Source organism: Mycteria americana, chromosome 1, assembly GCF_035582795.1.
Source record: "Mycteria americana isolate JAX WOST 10 ecotype Jacksonville Zoo and Gardens chromosome 1, USCA_MyAme_1.0, whole genome shotgun sequence".
Taxonomy (NCBI): Eukaryota; Metazoa; Chordata; class Aves; order Ciconiiformes; family Ciconiidae; genus Mycteria; species Mycteria americana.
This window is the reverse complement of record NC_134365.1, coordinates 96,058,527-96,077,742: the sequence shown is the minus strand read 5'-3', so window position 1 is coordinate 96,077,742 and position 19,216 is coordinate 96,058,527. Positions and strand designations below refer to the sequence as shown.

Here is a 19,216-nt window from a genome sequence, read left to right as displayed (position 1 = left end):
GAACTGACATAACTGCTCGTGATGCTGAATTTTGCATTCTAGTAAGATGTTGCATCTGTGTGCCTTTACCTGTCATCAGGCCACTTGGGCTAGTTCTGAAAATAAGGTGAGACTTTTTCAGAACAGGGGAAGAGCCACAGTAGTGGGAGCAAAATGAAATCTATATTGCTATTTCTGTAAGCTTCACTGTTGCCAAGTAACAGATTCAAAAGTGGTGGGAGGAGATAGGATACGACTAGAGAAGTAAAACTGGCAGAGGGTGGGGACTCCGTTTTCTGAAGTCTGGAAAATACTAGGACAGTTTAGATGTCAGCTATCATATGCTTGGAAGAGTAAGAAGTGCCTGACTCTTAGGGAAAGCGGAAGCGTTTGCGGTCTCTTAAAAAGTCCAAAACAAACCAAACCACACCTATAATTTACTGTGAAGATAATCTCTCTGCCATATGAACCTGGGAATCGGCGCTAGGCTGATCGTTCTTAATCTCACTCATGTGGAAGGTTTGCAGTAGCGAAGTTCGTGCACCTGCTCCAGGAGAGCTGCCGCAGGGCGGCTGGAGTGTCCGGGGGGGAGCACAGGACCTACTACGCCATTTCCAGGACCCTTTTCCCCTCAGCCTCTCTCACCCGACCCCCTGTGACGGCGGGGCACCCCCTCAGGAGGCGGAGGCGGCCCAGCAGGCTGTGGCTCCGAGCGCAGGGCTCGCCGGCACGGCGCTGCTCGGGGCGCCTCCAGCCCTCCCCGCCGCCCGGCCCCGGCTGGTTTCTGCCCCTCTGCCGCCGGATGCGGGCCCGCCTCCCCTCGCCGGCGGACTACATCCCCCGGCAGCCTCCGCGCCGTCGCCGCCGGCCTTCATCTACCTGCCGAGCGCAGGTAGCCCGCAGCGGCGCGGTGCATGCCGGAGTTGGTAGTCCCTGAGGAGGGGAAGGGCAGTCTGGCCGTGTGGGGGGCAGAGCCGCTCGGGCGCGGGCTGAGGCGGGCGGCATGGACAAGCTCAAGCGGGTGCTGAGCGGCCGCGACGCGGAGGAGCCAAGCGGCCTGACCGAGGTAAAGCTCTTCGATTTAAAATCCCCTAGACTTGCCTCCCTTCCGGGGGGGCTGCCTGCCGGGGCCCGGGCGGCGGTTGGCGGGAGCGCAGCGGCGGGCGGAGGGGGCCCTGGGCCGCCCCTCAGCGCCGTCGCGGCCCCTGGGCGCGGGTCGGCCGTCGGCGGGACTGGCCTGCGCCGCCTCCACCCGCCGTTGGGCCTCCGGCTCCCCGGGGCGGAGCCGGCCGGGGGCTGCCGGGGACGGCGGTTCGTCTGGAGCCGGTCTCTGGACCTTTCACCTGCACGTAAAATCCCCCGTGCTTTACCCCGCGAACAGCTTCTGCCGGGGGTGCCGGTGCCTGGGAAAGGGGCCCTGGCTTCTGGTTTTTGTGAGAGAGGATGGCTCGGCTCTCCCGAGTGAACCCGGGCCGGCCGGGCACGGGAAGCGAGTTGCACTCGTTGCAGCGAGCCCGAAAATAAAGCGGGGGAACGGGAACGTGCCCGTGCACTTGCTCGGTGTGGGCAGGGAAAAAACCCACTCAAACACACAACCCCCCGCCTGTTTGTTTGGAGAGCTGGCGGAATAGCGAAAGCGAAAAAGTTGCCGGTGCCGGCGAGCGTGGCGGCGGCGGGAGGCAGCGCTCCCTCCTGCAGGAGCTGCCCTCGCCGCTCCCCGACGGGACCGTCCCTTAGCAGCACCCGCGCTTCCTACCGGTGATTGCAGAGGGTGCTTAAAAACTGAGGCTCCGTTTTGTGCTAGGACACAGTTTAGCATCTTAGAGGAAATTTACACACTCGATATGGGGCAAGATCTGTTAGTAAATAATAACTTACGCTCTTATTTTTCTCCTCGTTTCTAGGTTATTGATGCAACTTCGTTAGGTTGGGGCACCAGAGTGAAGGGCTTCATTGCTTGTTTTGCAATAGGATGCCTGTGCTCGCTCTTGGTAAGGACTTTTTGCCAGATCTCCCTGCTACTTGAATTTCAGGAGCCCAAATAATGACAGCCTTGCTGTATGCTGTTGCTTGATTTTTTTTTTTTTTTTTGAGTCTCTGGAAGACATCTGACTCAGTTCCAGTTAGATGCAGTGCACTAGCTCTTAACAAGAATGCCAATAAATGCAATTTACTTTGGGGTATGTGTGATTCTGCAGTTTGAGTTTAAGTTTTCCTAAGACTTCTTTTGTGTTGTGACATTTCTTGGATATGTTTCTTTTGCAATTTAAAAACAATATTAATTTTTTTCCCTCTCTCTCTCTCTAAATGTTCCTTTTTAGGGTAGTTGTCTGCTATGGGTACCAAAGAAAGGGCTGATGCTCTTTGCAGTGTTTTATACACTGGGGAATATTGCATCTATTGGGAGGTAACAATCTTTATATGTTAGTTCCCTAATAAAGATGAGAAACTAAAGCAGAATGAAAAGTGAAGGTGTATAAGTGGTAGAAACTGTTGCATTTGTGTGAGAAGGTTTGCTTATGTAGATCATTCTCTTGCTGAATTTTAAAGAACAGCATTTCCTCAGTAGTGCCCTGAAATGGTAGAGAAAATTTTTATTTTTTTATTGTTATTAGCAATGCATTCAAGATAAAAGTTACTCTTCAGTAAAGAAAAATCAAACTCATGCTTCGAGCATTGAGGTATTTTTATTTTGTTGGTTTTATCCCCCATCAAGATAAAAAGAATTCTTTGCCATTTTGCATTTGGTAATGTTCTGTGTGTTTTGGTAAATATATTTGGGGCAGCCTGTCTGTAAAGGTAGACCTGTTTGATAAGCCTTCATGGCCATTGAGGTTCCTGAAGCATAGCCCCACTGACTTTGTGACGGGTACAACCTGTGATTTAGGAAACTTAACAAGATGTTAGAAAGCACAAGGAATGGAATTGGAAATAATATAGTAATGAGGCAGAACAACATAGTATGTGAGGCAGAAACATCACCTTAGATAAAACTTTCGCCTTCTGTAATTCATGCAGTATCAATCACCAGGGCTCTAAATGAGGGCTGCAGATCTGGTAAGGGATCAGAGGCCTGAAAACAGCTCTTTATGTAGAGGAATTGAGCTGGATTACCTGCCAATCCATGCAGAGCCTCTGTGGCTGGTGCTTTTTTAAGAGCAGGTTAAAAAAGCATCTGTCAAGAATGATCTAATTGAAGCTGACCTTGACCTGTGCTTCTAGCTTGATAGTTCTGCTCTGCTTATGTTAATTGTAACTGAACAGTGTGAATAAAATTATAGAATAAATACCTTGCACAAAGAAAAGCAGAATGAGTTTTGTCTCATTGTATATCCTGTTTCTTTTGTTATGCAGTACTGATTACCATAACAACATAGTGTTCTGATGCTCCATATGACAGCAGACAATTTAACAAAGTAACACCCCCTTAACGAGGAATCTTACCTAGTTGCACTTTTGCCTTTCTACCTCTGTGTTCATCTTGTTTTGTTTTTCACAGCACTCTTTTTCTTATGGGACCAATGAAACAATTGAAAAGGATGTTTGAGCCTACACGTTTGATTGCTACTATTGTTATGCTAGTAAGTATCAAAGGAATCAGTTTTAACTCATGATAACCTGTAAACAATTTCCATTGTAAAGTCCTTTCATATACATTGATCTAACTACACCTCAAGATGTGTTTGTGGGTGGTTTTTGGTTTGGTTTTTTTTTGGTTTTTTTTTTCCTTGAAACATCAAACATCCTGCACATCTGCTATAGTGGAAAGGTATGTGTAGCACCAGAAAACCACCTTCCTATTATGAAAGATTGAGCTGAAGCCAGGTTGTTATGCTAAATGAACATTAAGGGTCTGTGGCTGGCATGTGTGAACCATGCACGTGCTTTTTTTGGAGTGCTTGAGGTCACAACATATTTTCATGTTGCTTAAAAGATGAAAGATGGGAAACTATTTTTTTACAAGTTGTACTATGGAAGTTGTTAGACATTCTATTTTGCATAATTTTGTTGTCTTATATTCTATCTGATTTGCTTTAAAGAGCTGTGTAGGTATTTCTACCTTGATAAAAACGTTGTTTCCTGACAAAGCAACTGGGGAATCTCTATGCCTTGGTCATCTTTCATTAAAAATACAGAAATCATCCCAGTTGGCTGACAGCTTCAGGTTTTGAAACTCGAATGACACAATGAAATTGTAAATTCAACATTCAACGGAAATCAGCCCTTGGAATTATTTTTATCTTCAGAAGATGGGAATTGTGGCCAACCTTCTGCTGGGGGTCTGTGTATGAAAATTGCTGCTAAGTTTCAGAGTCTTTCTTGTTTAAAGTGCACGTGCTTTTTTGTCTCTTCAACTTTCCCACTTTCTCTTGGAGAGTCTGAAATCTGGAAGGTGGTTTAACTTGCATGAAACTGTCCTTCCTTTCAGTGTGAGGGTCTTCAGAGCATTCGCTTGGCATCAGTGCTTCCTATTTTCTCTTTAAACGTCCAGAAAGGCTGCAGGCAACTGATGGAGCTTGAGAAATTGACTGTGTATGCTCACAGATCAGCAGCAGGCAAGAAGCCTACTGCGTGGTGTGTTTGTTCTGTATGCATTTAGGATGTTTGGAGTCAGGAGAATGCCAGGAATGTTGTTTGCTGGAATAAAGCCAGTTGTTAGATGTATGATGTAGTATTTAGACCAATATACAAATCACCACCTTAAAACTAATAGAAAAACTACATTCAATGCCAATAATCATGGTTGGGGCAAAGTGTATGATTTCTTTGGCAATGCATGTGTTACTATCTTGAATATGCAGTACTAAGTCTTTTTTTTTTTTTCCCCTCAAGCAGAAGAATGCACATTATAATCTCTAGTAGCACAATGAATGGTACATGTATATCAAAAGGCTGTTAGATGTTGATGAAAGAAGATCAAGTACCAGCATCTGTCATAGCTAAATGAGCTGTCATGTCTTAAATTGAAAATGAAAACTTGAACTAAAAGGAGGCTGCTGTTAAAATTGTGGGTTAAAACAGAAAATAATCCAAAATGGTCTACTATCCCCCCAAGATTTTAACTGTAGTAAAGACACAGTGCAACTCTGAAAAAAGAACTGCTGGTTTGAATGGCTGTACTGGACTTTATAATAAACAGGAGAGCTACTAAGCAATAGCTGAAAGTTTTTGAAAGTGTATTGTAGTTTTAATCGATAAGAATTAAGTAATGATATAACTTCAACCCCATGGTAACCTTGAGAATCAACAGGAAATGTGGCGCGTACAGAAGCAGAATGACTAGAGTTGTAACTGAAAAGTCTTACTTAGGCAAAACAATGAAGTGTGGTGTATACCTGACCCCAAGAAGTGTGTGGGATGAAGTAGGAACCTGCTGATGTTGCAAAAGAGCTGTAGGAACCTCTTCCTCTTGTTCCTTTGCAGCCATAAAATTATTTTCTGGAGATAATCGGGCTGATATTTCCTCATTGCTTTAATTCACTTCAGAAATGTAATAGCGAGAGCATTTTAAATAAGGAGAACTCTTACGCAGGGTTGGATAAAACTATGAAATAATGTAATCTGTTTCTGTCTCTGTGAAGGAACCCATTACGGTGTTACAATATCTATAAAAACTGGAGTTGTTTCTATGTTTAATAGAAATTGTTTGTTTTCTTCTAGTTGTCTCTCATACTAACACTGTGTTCTGCTTTCTGGGTGAGTACTTGAGTCCTTTATGTATATGTAACTGGAGTATATTTTAAAAATAAGATGCTTACATTGTTGTCTTATTGTGTGCTGTGTTCCCCCCGGCCCCTTCTCTCTTCCTCCAGTGGCATAAGAAAGGACTCGTGCTCCTTTTCTGTATCTTACAGTTTTTTGCCTTGGCATGGTAAGTGATTTCATCCCCACACACTCCATTTTCTATTGCACCTAACATCAGTAGCTGAATTGTGAGTGGATTTTGACCTTGCACGAGTTAGAGGGAAGGAGAATTTTTACCTCACCATTCCCCTAGATGCAAGGCAATGCATCAATGAGGAACTGACTTGTTCCCACTTCTTGGTCTCTCGCACCACTTCAGAGGCTTTGGAGATGCAGCTCAGGGCTCCATTTCTGGGGGAAGTTCCTTTGAATGTGTTTAATTTCTGTGAACTTGAAGTAAAACTGCTTTTTTTTTCTTTCCCTTTTAAATCAATTTGTTGCTTACTGTCTGGTATTCCTCTTTTACACTCTCCTGAATTTGTCTTGTTAGAAGACCCAGATATGCCAATCAAATTAAGTGTCAGTGTTCTTTAAGTTAACATATGCTCTGTGTAATGTCACAGAAGTAGTACAGAAACTATGAACATCTAGCCAGGCCTCAAGACTAATCTTACCTGCCTGTAGGTGTTGGAGCATGAAGAATATCGGATGCAGGAGATCTGTGTTTAAAATGCTTCTACAGTATGCCCCCTGATTTTGCCATAGTGTTTCACAACCTGGCTGAGCTAAGATGACTTGCAAGGGTACTCATTCCTGTTGCTCACAAACTCAAAGCTTCATTTTGGTTGTGTATCTTGCAGTTATCTGTTTAGAGCATCAGAGGAGTTGTTCTTCTTGTTTGTGACTCTAATAAAATCTGACATGAAGAGTAACTTTAAAAATCTTTTTTCTTAGGTACAGCATTTCCTTCATACCATTTGCAAGGTAAGCTTTCCTAATCCCTTACTTTTTGTCATCTTGAGGTTTAATGATACAGAAGATTAGTTTATAGAAGCATTGTAATGTATGCCTTCAGAAGTTTTTCCATGGTTGTGTTTTAGGGGCAGGAAATACATGTAGTTAAACCTGAAAATGAAACTAAGCATCTTCTCTAGTGGGAGAACACAAATGTAACAAAATGAGAGGGCTTCTTATAAAAATATGTAAGAGCGCTGACCACATGCTAAACTTAAGGCTTTCCTTTGGAATGCCTAAATGTTGGTCCAAAATGCTACTAGACAAGTGTATTCTGCTGTGTACCTTTTTTCCTGTTCTCCCCCATGAGCACTATTCTGTGTTTGAGCACACAGTTCTCTATCCTGCTCCATCAGCCCCACCCTTCTTCAGTGCACTGCCTCAATACAGGCTTGCAAGTATCATTTCGATTGCAGTTGGGCAGGTGGACGGTGAGCCGACCTGCTTGTCTCTAATGCATTCATGTAGTTATGCAAATTATATAAGCGCAATTAATACATTGTCAGCTGATCTTTAAAGTCCTCAGTGTTGGTGTGATAGCAGCATGGAATGAGTCTCATTAAGCAGCGTAACTGACGTGCCTCTGTTTTTTTTTTTTCTTTCTCCTGCCTGTAGGGATGCTGTGAAGAAATGTGTTTCGGTCTGTCTGTCCTAACAGGAATACTGGATGCTTCACAAAGTTCTAGCAAGTGTAGTAGAACTATGTTAAGATCACTGTGTATGTATTTTCCTACTTCTGTCTTAAACATGTGCCTTTCAGCTTGTTGTTAGAAGCTCCTTGTGTTAAATCCAGTGTATGCAATTGCTTGGTTTTGTAAGCAATGGTGTCTGTAGGAGAGGGTGCTTGTGAACAAATGAGGTTCAGTCTGGCAGAAGAACTGGGCGGAGATCCAGAATCTGTTATGATAATTCTTATGTAAAATCATGTGTTTGTTTGGTTTTGCAAAAGTAACAAAGTAATATGTGAAGTCTGTAAAATGGAGACCTCGACTCTGATGGGACTATGCCAGTCTACAGGACTTCTTTTTCAAGAAAAAGAAATTAGTTGCCGACTGATTTCTGACAACTTGGTTTTTCTAAATAGCCTTATGTCACTTAATCTTGGTACTGTTTGCCTTGGATAATGGAATGTTGGTATTCTTTCTTTGCCTGCCTCTCTTGCAAAATTTTAGGTTTATGAGACTTCTAAAAGAGTTAATTCTAAATGAAAAGGCTGTTTTGGAGTAAGCATGAAATGTTTGCATCTTTAATGAAGTTTTAATTTTCAGTTTACAATGATGGTGTTTCCTTAAAATACATGAAAGGGACACTTTCATCTGCAAAAACTTGTTCCTGTAGAAAAAGCACTTGCAAAATAAGGTTAATAGAATTTTTCACCTGCCCAGAACCCGAGTTCTTTGCCTTGCCTACAGTTAATGGCAATACATACAAGGTAGGAGACTGAAATTTTTCACATGAAGCAAGGTGCTTCTCTTCTCCCCCAGCTGTAGCATAGGAGCAGCGTGAAGCTGAGGGCATGATAGGTAAGCAAAGAGAGAATTTATGTGTGTCCTTTCTCAAAGGACAAACTCTTTTGATAAGGTGGAAGTGGGCTATTGTTTAAGCAGTCTGGGCTGGGGAGAAGACATTTTCTTCTGGACTTGTAAATAAGTTAAAACTCCAACATTTTTTTTCTTTTTTTTGTAAGTGGGATCAGTTTAGTTTCTCTTAAAGCTCTTGCATACACTAGTGAACTTCTTCTGCTTCGAGGAGAAAGTACAATTTTCTATTGCCTGTCTTGGCAAAGAAAGCGTGTAACAATCTAGCTGCCAGCTCCAAACAAATGTTGAGCAGTTGGTATCCACATTCCAAGGCCACTCTACATTCTCTTTATCTTCTGAGCTATGTATAATCATTTACTCCCAAACCATTGCAGTGGTCAGTTGTTTAATATCTGAGCACAGATTCCTGCTTCTGCTGTGTGAGACACTGTTTAACTGCTTTCACCTTTTCTCTTACCAAACTGTCTTGCTGGAGTCAGTGTCTATGAAGATGATTATCCAGTGGCCTTAGTATGAACTGAAGCCTCCCTTCCTCCACCTACCAAGAGTTTAGTCATTTAACAGCATTGTGTTTGCATGGCAAGTGTATCCCTGACTTGTACCACAAAGATTTTTAATGTAGGAAAAACCTAGATCTACTTGGCAATGAAGTACAAGCCCACAGTGAAGCCAAATAATTCTATGGCTTCCAGAAAGTTACTAGAAACTGAGTTAATTCAAAATCTTAAACTTAAGTGTCCTTCTGATAATTTATAAAGCACAGTACCATCCTGCTGTTAGGATCCTCTTTAAAAAAAAAAAAAAGATTCCCTTTTGAGGATGGTATGAAAGGGAACTTTTAACAGGCTTTCTGTGGTTTCCAGCTGGCTAGAGTTACTGTTACAAAGGCATTTGAATGGAAAATGCCACCTTGAAAACATGGCAGTGATGTTGGGATGAATCAATTATACAGGATGATGTTCAAGTACTATGTCCTGGTGCTTTTTTTTCCCCCTAGGATTTGGAAGTTAGTGTTGAAATAACTAGGTTGACTATTACTTTTCTTGAAAGGAAGAATTAGTTAAATGCCCAAGAGAGCTGGGAATTAAAGAATACTGACACTTCTTCTCCCTGACTGATCTAAGACAAGTTATCTAAACTGATGTGTGTCTTTTTTTATCAGGGAGTAGGTTCAAAACCTAATTTACATCTATCAAAGGACCTGTGTTAGTCTTCTGTGAGGACTTTGATAATGTTTACAGAATTCCTTTGTATAAGGGCAATTGAAACACAACCCTAATGCCTTTTACATTCCAATATTTCTTTCGTTTTAACATCTCTGGGTGTTCCTGGAAAACGCTACAAGTATAGCATACATTATTTTAAAGTTATGTTAACTCAGATCATCATTCCAGGCTCATTAGCAGTCAACATAATGGAGTTTGACTTCTGGGGTTCTTTTTTTGAATGCTTCAGACTAGAAGGAGTAAAAGCTTTTTGCTTATTCCTTGACTAGCTTGTGCAGAATTGTGGTACCCTGACTCTAGCAGTTCCTCTAGAAGAACACTAGAATTGGGTATGCTAAATATTAGTTTTTCAACTTGCATACTAGCTAACTGGAACCTTTTAGCTGACTGTTGTGAGCACAACCACTTAGAAGTAGGAAATTTAGGAAACTATCAGTAGATAGCAGATAAACTTAAAATGGATTCCCCCCCCCCCCCCCCCCCCCCCAAAGCTGTAATTCCAGCTCCACAGCCTTTCATTCAGTAAGAGAGAACAAATCTTCATTTGACTGCATAGCACATGAGGCTAAGCAATTGTGCCCTTAAAGGAAGGGAACCCAAGGGGAGATGGCAAGGACATAAGGATCACCAGAGTGCCACCAGGGTTTATGTTGCCCTTTGGTGTTGTATTCTGTTCCTGTGAACATCAGACAGTAGGAGTGACTCGCCATATTCTTGCCAATATGTGAAACATACTCAGGGTTTGTCACTTCATCTACAAGCAGTTTTGATTTAAAATAACTCTGCCCTATCAGAACAAAACTCTAAAGATTCTTACTCACTTACAAGTAGTTGTGTTCAGGCTATTGCCAAGTTTAGCAGCAAAAGATTTTTCTACTTTGTTAAAATACTTTCTTTTATATGATTTTACATAATTAGCAAATAAACTAGTATATGAATGTTCCCTCTTGACCAGTTTCAATCAGAATTAGATTATACCATTGTACCACTTTTTTTATCATTAAAACTACTTTGCATTAAGTTTTGATATCATCAGCTTTGGTTATCTGCTTAGCAGGAAGCATGGTGGGCATTTCTGAAGCCCTCTCTAGCTTTCTATCTTAATGTCCTTCAAGGCAGCAATGTTTGTTGTGTGCGCTCTACTGCAAATAGAGATGTTTGTGTTTTAAATCACAAAGCTCCCTCCTTCCCAAAGTCCTTGCTCAGTTGCCTACAGCACTTAACTCGAGGCTGACTTTCCTAAAGAAACCTGTATGAGGTTGGATGCCTCACTGTTGGTCAACTTGCCTATCCACTTTGTTTACTTTTTGCAGTACAGATAACATAACCTTGACCAAGCAGCCTTAGCATACAGTTCTAGCATAAAATGTGCATCTCTGGGATCAGCTGACTTACCAGATATAGTAGAAATGGAAATGGGGAGGGTGGTAGTCATCTTCCCAAAGTACTGAGATTCCATACATAAAAATGTGGGGTTTTTTTCATTACTTCAAAGTTTTGCTATGTTTTATGTGATGAAGTTCCTTGTGAATATTGGTACTATCTGAGATGGTTGATGAGTGATGATGTGAACAATTTCATCTTGTTTAGTATTTACAGTAATAAGATTGTTCATGAGCTGTTACAAAAACCAAGGAAGAAATTTCTGCACCACGTTGAAATTCTTTTAAGAACCATGTTTTAAAAAAGAAAGTGTGTTAGGCTTTATGTGTGAATACTTACTGTGCAAGTTTGGGGGAGGGCGGAGACCCTGCTATGGGATCGCTTCCAGCTAGGTGCAGGATGACGGGCTTGAATCGATCATAACTTGTGGGTAGACTGCAGCTGGTGTGCGATGCATTTGGAGGCTCATGGCACTGTTGCTTACATGCAGTCTGAAGCTCATGTTCTCGGAACTGCCTTGTGGAGCAGTATAGGCACTTGAAGCTCATCCCCTTTTGCTGTGTGCTAAGAGATTGAAAGAGCCTCTGTTGAGTTTCTGAAAATGGTTCTTGCTTAGTTTTGGTACTTAATCATGTTAATGAAAGTAAGATCACTGTTCCTGTTGTAGACTCTCAAAACTGAGGAGGAGGATGACGTTTAAACACACGTTTGTCTTAAATACTGATGTTTACAACCATAGCAAATACTGACCATGTAGGACAGAAAGCACAGAAATGGTATATTTTCTTAAAACCACGTGCCTCACTGTCATATGACAACACTAAAATTTTTTTAACAGCTGTGGAATTGTTTTGTAAAATAAAAACCAAACTCACAGAAATTCTCCACAATGTTTTATACTGTTGCTGGTTCTGTTTGCTGTTGTGCTTTTTCTATGTATTTACATGGTTTGATTTCTACTTTGATAAACGTCTTTCTTCCTAACTTACAACTTTCTCTGTAATGAAGTGAAATCTTTACTTACAAGTGCTGGGTTTTTTCCTTCAATAAAGTTGTCATTGCATTAAATGAATTGCTGTTATGGTTAATACCAAGTTTTTAATGATGCTGATTCTCCAGGTGATACTGGAATTGCTGTGGGTTGGTTTGTTGCTTTGTTTGGTTTAAAAAAAAAAAAAGTTATTTTCTCATCCTCACTTCCTTTGCTGTGTATACAACATGTACTGCTGAGGGGAGTTTCTGTGTCACCACTGCTGTGCAGCTGCTCCACCCAGCATATGTCTAGCTCAAACAAATTCTTATTGGCATAGCTGCATGCACCTCGACAAGTGATTGGCACAACTAGAGTTGTTAAGGTGGGGATGATATTTTTATTACTTCTTACTTATTTATTTACCTCAAGATTCAACCTAGATGTGCCAACAAACTATTGGCTTAGTCCATGCTACAGAGCAAATAATTCCTGATGCTATTCTGTCAGCGAAGACTAGAGTTATGAAACAGCATGCCTCTGGCTCTTCTTTGTGGAATAAATACACTCTGAATGCTGATGTACACTGGCAGTAAAAAGCCAGTGATTTATGAATGTGTGTTAAAAGTAGAGTTAGAGGCAACGATTTTAATTTTTTTGTGGGGGTTTTTTTAAACTTTCAGAAAGCAAGTCCATTTAAGTTTGTACCTAATACACATCCAAACACTTGCTGTGGTTTTAATATTCCTTGGCAGTGTGCAGGGCTCTGCATTGGGCTGTTCATAGTGCATTAAACTTCCTTCTGATTGACAGGGCAAACAAAGCAGTTGCATTTTTTTGCAAGGGTGGTGGTGAGACTTGTGTGCTGTGGGAGACTGTGTTAAGTTTTCAGTTACTTTTTTTTTTTTTTTGATTGTTCTTCTAAGCAAGCTCTGTCTCAGAGCTGACTAAACTGAAATTTCTGTCTTACAGGAAACTCCAAAGTTTTGTTTGAAATAGAAGCAGCAGCCTGTCTTCCTGTAATACAGAAACTTAGGGGGTTGTATTTTATCTTTTTGAAATGGTAAGAACTTCAAGGACTGTCAGGAGAGCTTGATATATCTAGTTCATATCAAGACAGCTATGAATCTGAGTCCTAAAAGGGCAGTAAGTCTTTTCCATATTTAATAGCTTAGAGCTATTTTGCTTGCCTAGCTCAACCTCCTGCATAACAACAAAGTTGTTGAACTTTGCCACATCATTCTCATGCTGAGGTCTTAATACCTGAATGATTTTTAAAAAAATAAATAAAATTAAATCTTCATTTGAAATCTCTAAACAATGAACGATCACCTGCCCTCTAGGGAAAGTGTATTCGGTAGATGGCTTTGCTCCTTAGAAATACTCTGGAAGGGTTTATCAGTTGTGCTACAGCATCTAGTCCCCTGAATCCCATTTATAAATATTGGGGCAGAGTCATCAGCACCACATTCAAATCCAGTGACAAGACTCTTGGAAGGCTGCTGTACTCATGTCTGCCCCTTTCCCTTCTCCTTCCACAAGGTCTGATCTGCAAGAGGGTATTTTGTGGAGGCAGGAAGTTGGGGGTTGTTATTTATTTCCTTCCCTTACTCGTACCTTTCCTATTGAGTTCAGTCTTGGTTGCGGTATCAGTGGGGGGTACAGGCTTGTAACTGCCCAGCCATGAAGAGCGGGAGGTGCCCAAAGGGAACAAAATCCTCTGTTTTCTCACTTTTCTGAAGAAAGCTTCTGATGAATTAGAGATGGAATAGTATAGCTAAGCTGCCAATCTTTGGGATTGATATTTTAAGTTAGCTTCTTTGAAACCCTTTTAAGTTTTTCTTGGATTCCCTTGAGGCATCTCTAAGAGAGGTTATTCCTGAGATTTGTGCTTTAAAATCTCTGCAGAGGCAAGCGTGGAGTGGAAAAATGGTACATTGAAAGTATCAGCTGGCCAACATGATTTCATCACAGCTTTGAAGGGGTGTCTCTTTCAAAAAGTGACAAAGTGTGAAAACAAATTATTTTATCATGGGCATGTACTCCTGTGTTTTCTAGTTGTGTGTCGTGGTTTAGCTTCAGTCAGCAACTAAGCACCACACAGCCGTTCACTCACCCTCCCCCCTGGTGGGATGGGGGAGAGAATCAGAAGAGCAAAAGTAAGAAAACTCGTGGGTTGAGATAAGAACAGTTTAATAATTGGGAAAAAAGTTGTAATGAAAAGGAAAACAAGAAGAGAGAGAGGAACAACACCTGGGAAAAAAAGTGATGCAACCTCTCACCACCTGCCGACTGATGCCCAGCCTGTCCCCGAGCAGCGATCACTGCCCCCCCAGCTGACTCCCCCCAGTTTATATACTGAGCATGACATTGGATGGTATGGAATAGCCCTTTGGCCAGTTGGGGTCAGCTGTCCTGGCTGTGCCCCCTCCCAGCTTCTTGTGTGCCTGGCAGAGCATGGGAAGCTGAAAAGCCCTTGACTGGTGTAAGCACTGCTTAGCAACAACTAAAACATCAGCGTGTTATCAACATTATTCTCATCCTAAATCCAAAATACCGCACTATATCAGCTACTAGGAAGAAAATTAACTCTATCCCAGCTGAAACCATGTTTGATTTCCCTAATATAAACACTGAACCTATTACTTTTGTTCTGAGATGTTATAAATAGAATTTAAAAGTTTGTTTTAGAATGTCTTAAATTCTTTATTTTTATTATTTTCTGATCTTAAAAATGGGGACAGTAATAGTTTCTTGCTGTAGGTGCTAATCCATGTCTGAAGACAGCACTGAAGATTTTCAAGGAGGAAAAACAAATTAGGGAAAAGTATAATTATTGTCTAAAACAAACTAACTTACATTTATCACCAGCCTGACTACATCAGGATTTTTTCTTTTTTTTTTAATTTCTTCCTTTCTTAAAAGCAGAAAGGTTGCTCTGGAAAGCTTCCCGTGCTTTCCGGGGTCAGAATTAACCTCAGGTATAATCTCAATTATAACACCAGGCAGGGAGGTACTGCTTGAACAAGCTGCCTGCCTCACTGCTAAAAACATACCTGGTAGAAGTTATTGAGACTGTCCCCTCACCCCCCGACATTAATGAAAAGGCTAATCTTCTCTAAGTCTCTTCTAACCCAGCAGTCTCTTAAGGGGCTGGATCCATGATTAAAAAACAGAGGGAAAGCAGCTGTCTTTTTATCCTCTCTTAATTATTCCTTGGTAGTCGATAGGTGTTGATTTCCTGGGAGTGTCATGGTGATGGAGGTTACAATTCCCTGTGTTGTTGGGACTCAGTGTTCAGAGGGGGGTTAGTTGTTTGAATGGTTCCGTGGGAGCTTTGGGGATGGAAAGAGTGAGTCTTGTTCTCTGCGATTTCATCTGATCACAAAGGGCTGCCTTTTATTTGGAAACAGGCACCTAAAGGCCAAAAAACAGCTATCCAATGTCAAGGCAAGGAAGGCCTCTTTAATTACCTTTTTTCTTTTTTTTTGTTTTTTCTTTCTGCTGTATCTCGCCAGCTGGTGGCCAGGAGGGTTTTAGAATTAGTTTAATTAGAAAGTCAAAAATAACACCTTGCTTTTTCCTGCTGTAACTTGGTGAATAAATTCCAGCAAGTGTTGCAGGATTGTTCTTTCACTGCTCTCCCCAGTCCTCATTGCTTCATTTTAAAATATGAGTCACTAAATTCTAAATTAGTGACTAAATTATTTACTAAATAATTTAATTTATTTACTATTATTATTTACTAAATTAGTAAATCCTGGACATAGCTGGAGATGGTTATGAGTATTGTACTTGCATTTTTAACTATTAGGAGTTAGTTCTGACTGGCTATGAGCCACGAGGTGTCTGATCCCTGCGTGGAAGCGCCCAGCTCTCCCAGCGGGGTTTCAGGGAAAGCTTACAACATTGCAGGTTTTGTATGAGCATTTTCTGCTCCCTCCGATGCCCCTACCAATTTGCTTGTTTAATTAAACAGGAGACAAGTGCAAGAGGGGTAATAGCCTTCTGTCCTTGGGCCCTGCTCTGTCCCGCTTGCAGTGGCAACGATTGTCAGTCACCGTGTTACTGCGTTACTCTGTAAGAGCAGCTACCTTTTCTTCAAATGTCAGGTTCAGGGAGATTTAACTAACTTCCAGCCCAAGAAATAACCCACCTGACATCTGAGAATGGGTTATTCTCAGTGCCCTGGCAATACCTACATCCAGCGACATTAATCTGTTTGTGCCCCAGTTTTAGCATCTGTAGACTTGGAAAAATTCATCTTGCAAGAAAGTAGGAGAGAGAAGGGATGTTTAGGAAGTATTCAAAGTCGTTATTTAGGTGAACAGAGGGACATAAGATTAGAGGATATCTCTTGCTTCTCCTAAAACAGGTTAAACATTCAAAGTAAAGATTTCCACTCTTAACATTTTTTAAATGAAAAGCCAACAATAAGCAAATAACTGTAACTATGAATCTATCTGGTTTCTCTTCTGCAGCCCTCTCCCATGGCAGCTGTGTGAAGCAGAGACAATGTACGATGTGAGGAAGCCTGATGTGTGGGGTGGGATTCATGGGGGTCTGGATGTGTGTTTTAAAGTAAAATCTCATGCAAACTTGATATTTCTTTGGCTAATTCTTCTAGGTCGGAAAGATGTATCAGTGGTGAGCTGTGCCTTCTGGATATGTTGCTACATACATCACAAATTGCTCTTAGTCTGAACTCTTACAGCTGAAACACCCTTCCCCACACTGAAAATAGCAATTGGGCTATTCCCACTAGCTGACCACAGGTAACTACTCTCATTTTGGAAAATGTTGTCGTTGCAGGCATCCTGAGCTATAGTAACATAGTTATAAAATCAAAATTCAAACTGTGTGAAAGTCAGGTATTTTAAGAGATTAGATTTGTGTTTGGGTTTTTTTTTTTCCTCTGGGACACAAGACTTTTAAGCATCGTGCACCTCGTGCAAGTGATAACTGTAAGCACCAAGTGTAACTTACTTTTAGTATCTGAAAGTGCATTTCATTATCGTGCAGGATGCAAATTTTAGTATGATACTCCAAAGCAAATGCCTTCGTGCTTCTCCCTTAGGGACTCTAGCTGTAAAAAATCCAGTCTTATTGATGAAAAACTTGCTTCCCAGCCCATTACTGGAATGGGGCCATTATCCATGCCTTCCCTATATCCTTCCTTCTCCACAGCTCTGTCCCAGGAGTGCTTTGGGCAAGCAACGCACTCAGGGCAGGACCTCCCTTTCTTTTGCTTTGTGGCTGCCTCCATTTCCAATCCATCTTTGCTGAGCATATTCTTTACCTCTAGCAATTCACCAGTGTCTGCTGGTGAGACTGTTTCACGTCCTCATTTTGAAACCCTTCCAACCAGTGTGAACTGTTATCACTTTTGTGCATGATTCTTATTTCCTTTAAGCTCTAAGCATCTTGAGGAAGGCAGATTGGACCTCATATTTCGGAGGCTCTAATCTGGTATCACTCCACTTGAAGCCCTGCGGGAGAGATGGGCAGTCAGTACTTCTGAAAACCAAGCTGCTTCCCTTTTTATTTGTCTATAGAAAGAACTGTGTGTAACTACCGAAATATTACTGCTTTTATGAGCCGTTGTCTCTTTACTTGCCCCATCTTTGAATCTCCTGATTTCTGAGCAACTAATTCTAAAAAAAGCTGTGTGGAAATAGGGCTTTGACTAAAAAAAAAAAAAAATAAAAATCCCAAAATAACACAGGTGTATTTGTTTTAGAGCTGTCTGAAAAACTGGAGTTGTTGAATTGAAATACACAGTACTTCAACCAGCTCTGATTTCTGTGTTTATTTAAATTTATAATATAATGAAACTAAAAACCGTCTCACATAGTCTCCTATGCATTTGCTATGCCATTTGATCACATGCAAGGAAAAACTACAGCAGCAGCTTCTCTCTCCCCTGAGCATTTGGAAAGGAGAACCCAAACATAAACATATTCCATGTTACACAAACATACTACCTGAGATGCAATTATTTTTCCAAATGTGAAGTGGCACACCTCCAAGTACCTAAATATCCTATAGATTTTAAAGTACATTCTTCAGTCATTCAACAGTGAAAGTGGGCTGGATATTAAGTCGAAGTTGCTATTTGACACCTTCTAGTGTAACTCACAAGGTGAGTTGACTGATAGAGTAATTTAGGTAATTTTTTATGAGTTGACAATTAAAAAAAAGGTACGTAAAGTCTGAAAAGAAGAGAGGAAAGATGTGTTAGAGCGTGAAGTTTGAAAGTAGCATGATTGGGATTACCCAGATGTAAAAATACCTCAGACCTGTCTGGCTTGCACCTTCTGATGGTGCTGAGATCGCTGGGAATTGAGGGTTCTCTCCTAAAGTCTCCCATTCTGCAGAACGTCACATTGCTGCACACCTGCAGCTGTGCAGCAGCTGTGCAAGTTTTGAGGACTTGCAGCCAGTATCCTTACGCCATGTAGGGCTTGAGGGATTAGTAGGACAAGTTGCCAAATAAGGTGCCATACAACACAAATAAGATCTACAAGTCCTGGCCCTTGCTGCTTAGGGAGATGGTATCTCTCAGGTTTTTTAACTGCAAGATCTGTTGAGCCTTGTCAAATGATGGATTTAACTTAAATCCTGTTTTACAAAGTTTGACAGACTCTTTCTTGTCTTTATAAATCCCATCAGTGATCCACCAAGCCATTTCATCTTTTAGAAAGAACCGGAAGCACAGGAATTCAACAAAGGCTATTGAATTAAATGAATGCAAAATTCTCAATAGGTAGCCAGAAAATATGTTTATCTAAAAACGACTTCCAACAGTATGTTTTCATAATCAAGTCTCTGACTATGTTATGTCCAACAGACCAGAAATTTCAGAGACACTATTGGAGCTAGATGCATCAGGAGAAATAAGGCACCCAAATGCCTTGTTATGTGCCAAAGTCCAGTGTTTACGGGTCACTGGTATTCACGTGGCCTCCACGTAACCCTTTAGCGTGAACTGAACCCAGGTTTCTCATATCCTTGGCTGAGTGCTGAAATTGTTGGACTTCTCAGCAAAATGGTGGCTTCTTTGTGGAGAGTATGTGCAGTTGGATTAGGCTTGTCAGAGAAGGTCTCAGCCTGAGGCCAGAGGGAGTGCCTGTTTTAGGGATGCTGAGGGAGCTTTTGTATGAGATGGACCTTGAGCAGGTCAGCAATGCCAGGCCTCAGGCAGTTAGGCTCACACTCAGCCCCAGAAGCATGGGGTCTGTCCCTGGAAATGCAGCCAGAGAGGAGTTCAGCTGCTTGTAAGGTGCAGCAGGGGTGTTGTGAATGACAGTGGGACCAAGGGACAGACACAGTAGGCATCAAGTGTGGAGCGTAGGGATGCTACCTTCTCCTTGTGCATTGAAACCTTAGTGCAGAAAGGTCTCTTACTGTTATGTTTT

General features: G+C 41.5%; 1 protein-coding gene across 1 annotated transcript; it reads left to right on the top strand.

Annotated features, from left to right (window-relative positions):
• Positions 1–674: 674 nt before the first annotated feature.
• On the top strand, positions 675–10,707 carry SFT2D2 (SFT2 domain containing 2). The gene is made up of 8 exons (XM_075513289.1): positions 675–1,045; positions 1,884–1,970; positions 2,301–2,386; positions 3,479–3,560; positions 5,641–5,676; positions 5,793–5,851; positions 6,619–6,648; positions 7,294–10,707. Exons 1-8 carry the CDS (start codon positions 983–985, stop codon positions 7,331–7,333), a joined length of 483 nt encoding a protein of 160 aa, XP_075369404.1. The 5' UTR covers positions 675–982; the 3' UTR covers positions 7,334–10,707.
• Positions 10,708–19,216: the final 8,509 nt, after the last annotated feature.

Bases quoted from the DNA above. Each gene is read 5' to 3' on its own strand.
- SFT2D2 (XM_075513289.1), top strand. From the start codon at position 983: ATGGACAAGCTCAAGCGGGTGCTGAGCGGCCGCGACGCGGAGGAGCCA. The intron at 1,046-1,883 runs GTAAAGCTCTTC...CCTCGTTTCTAG, and splicing joins AGCCAAGCGGCCTGACCGAG to GTTATTGATGCAACTTCGTT. The intron at 5,852-6,618 runs GTAAGTGATTTC...CTTTTTTCTTAG, and splicing joins CAGTTTTTTGCCTTGGCATG to GTACAGCATTTCCTTCATAC.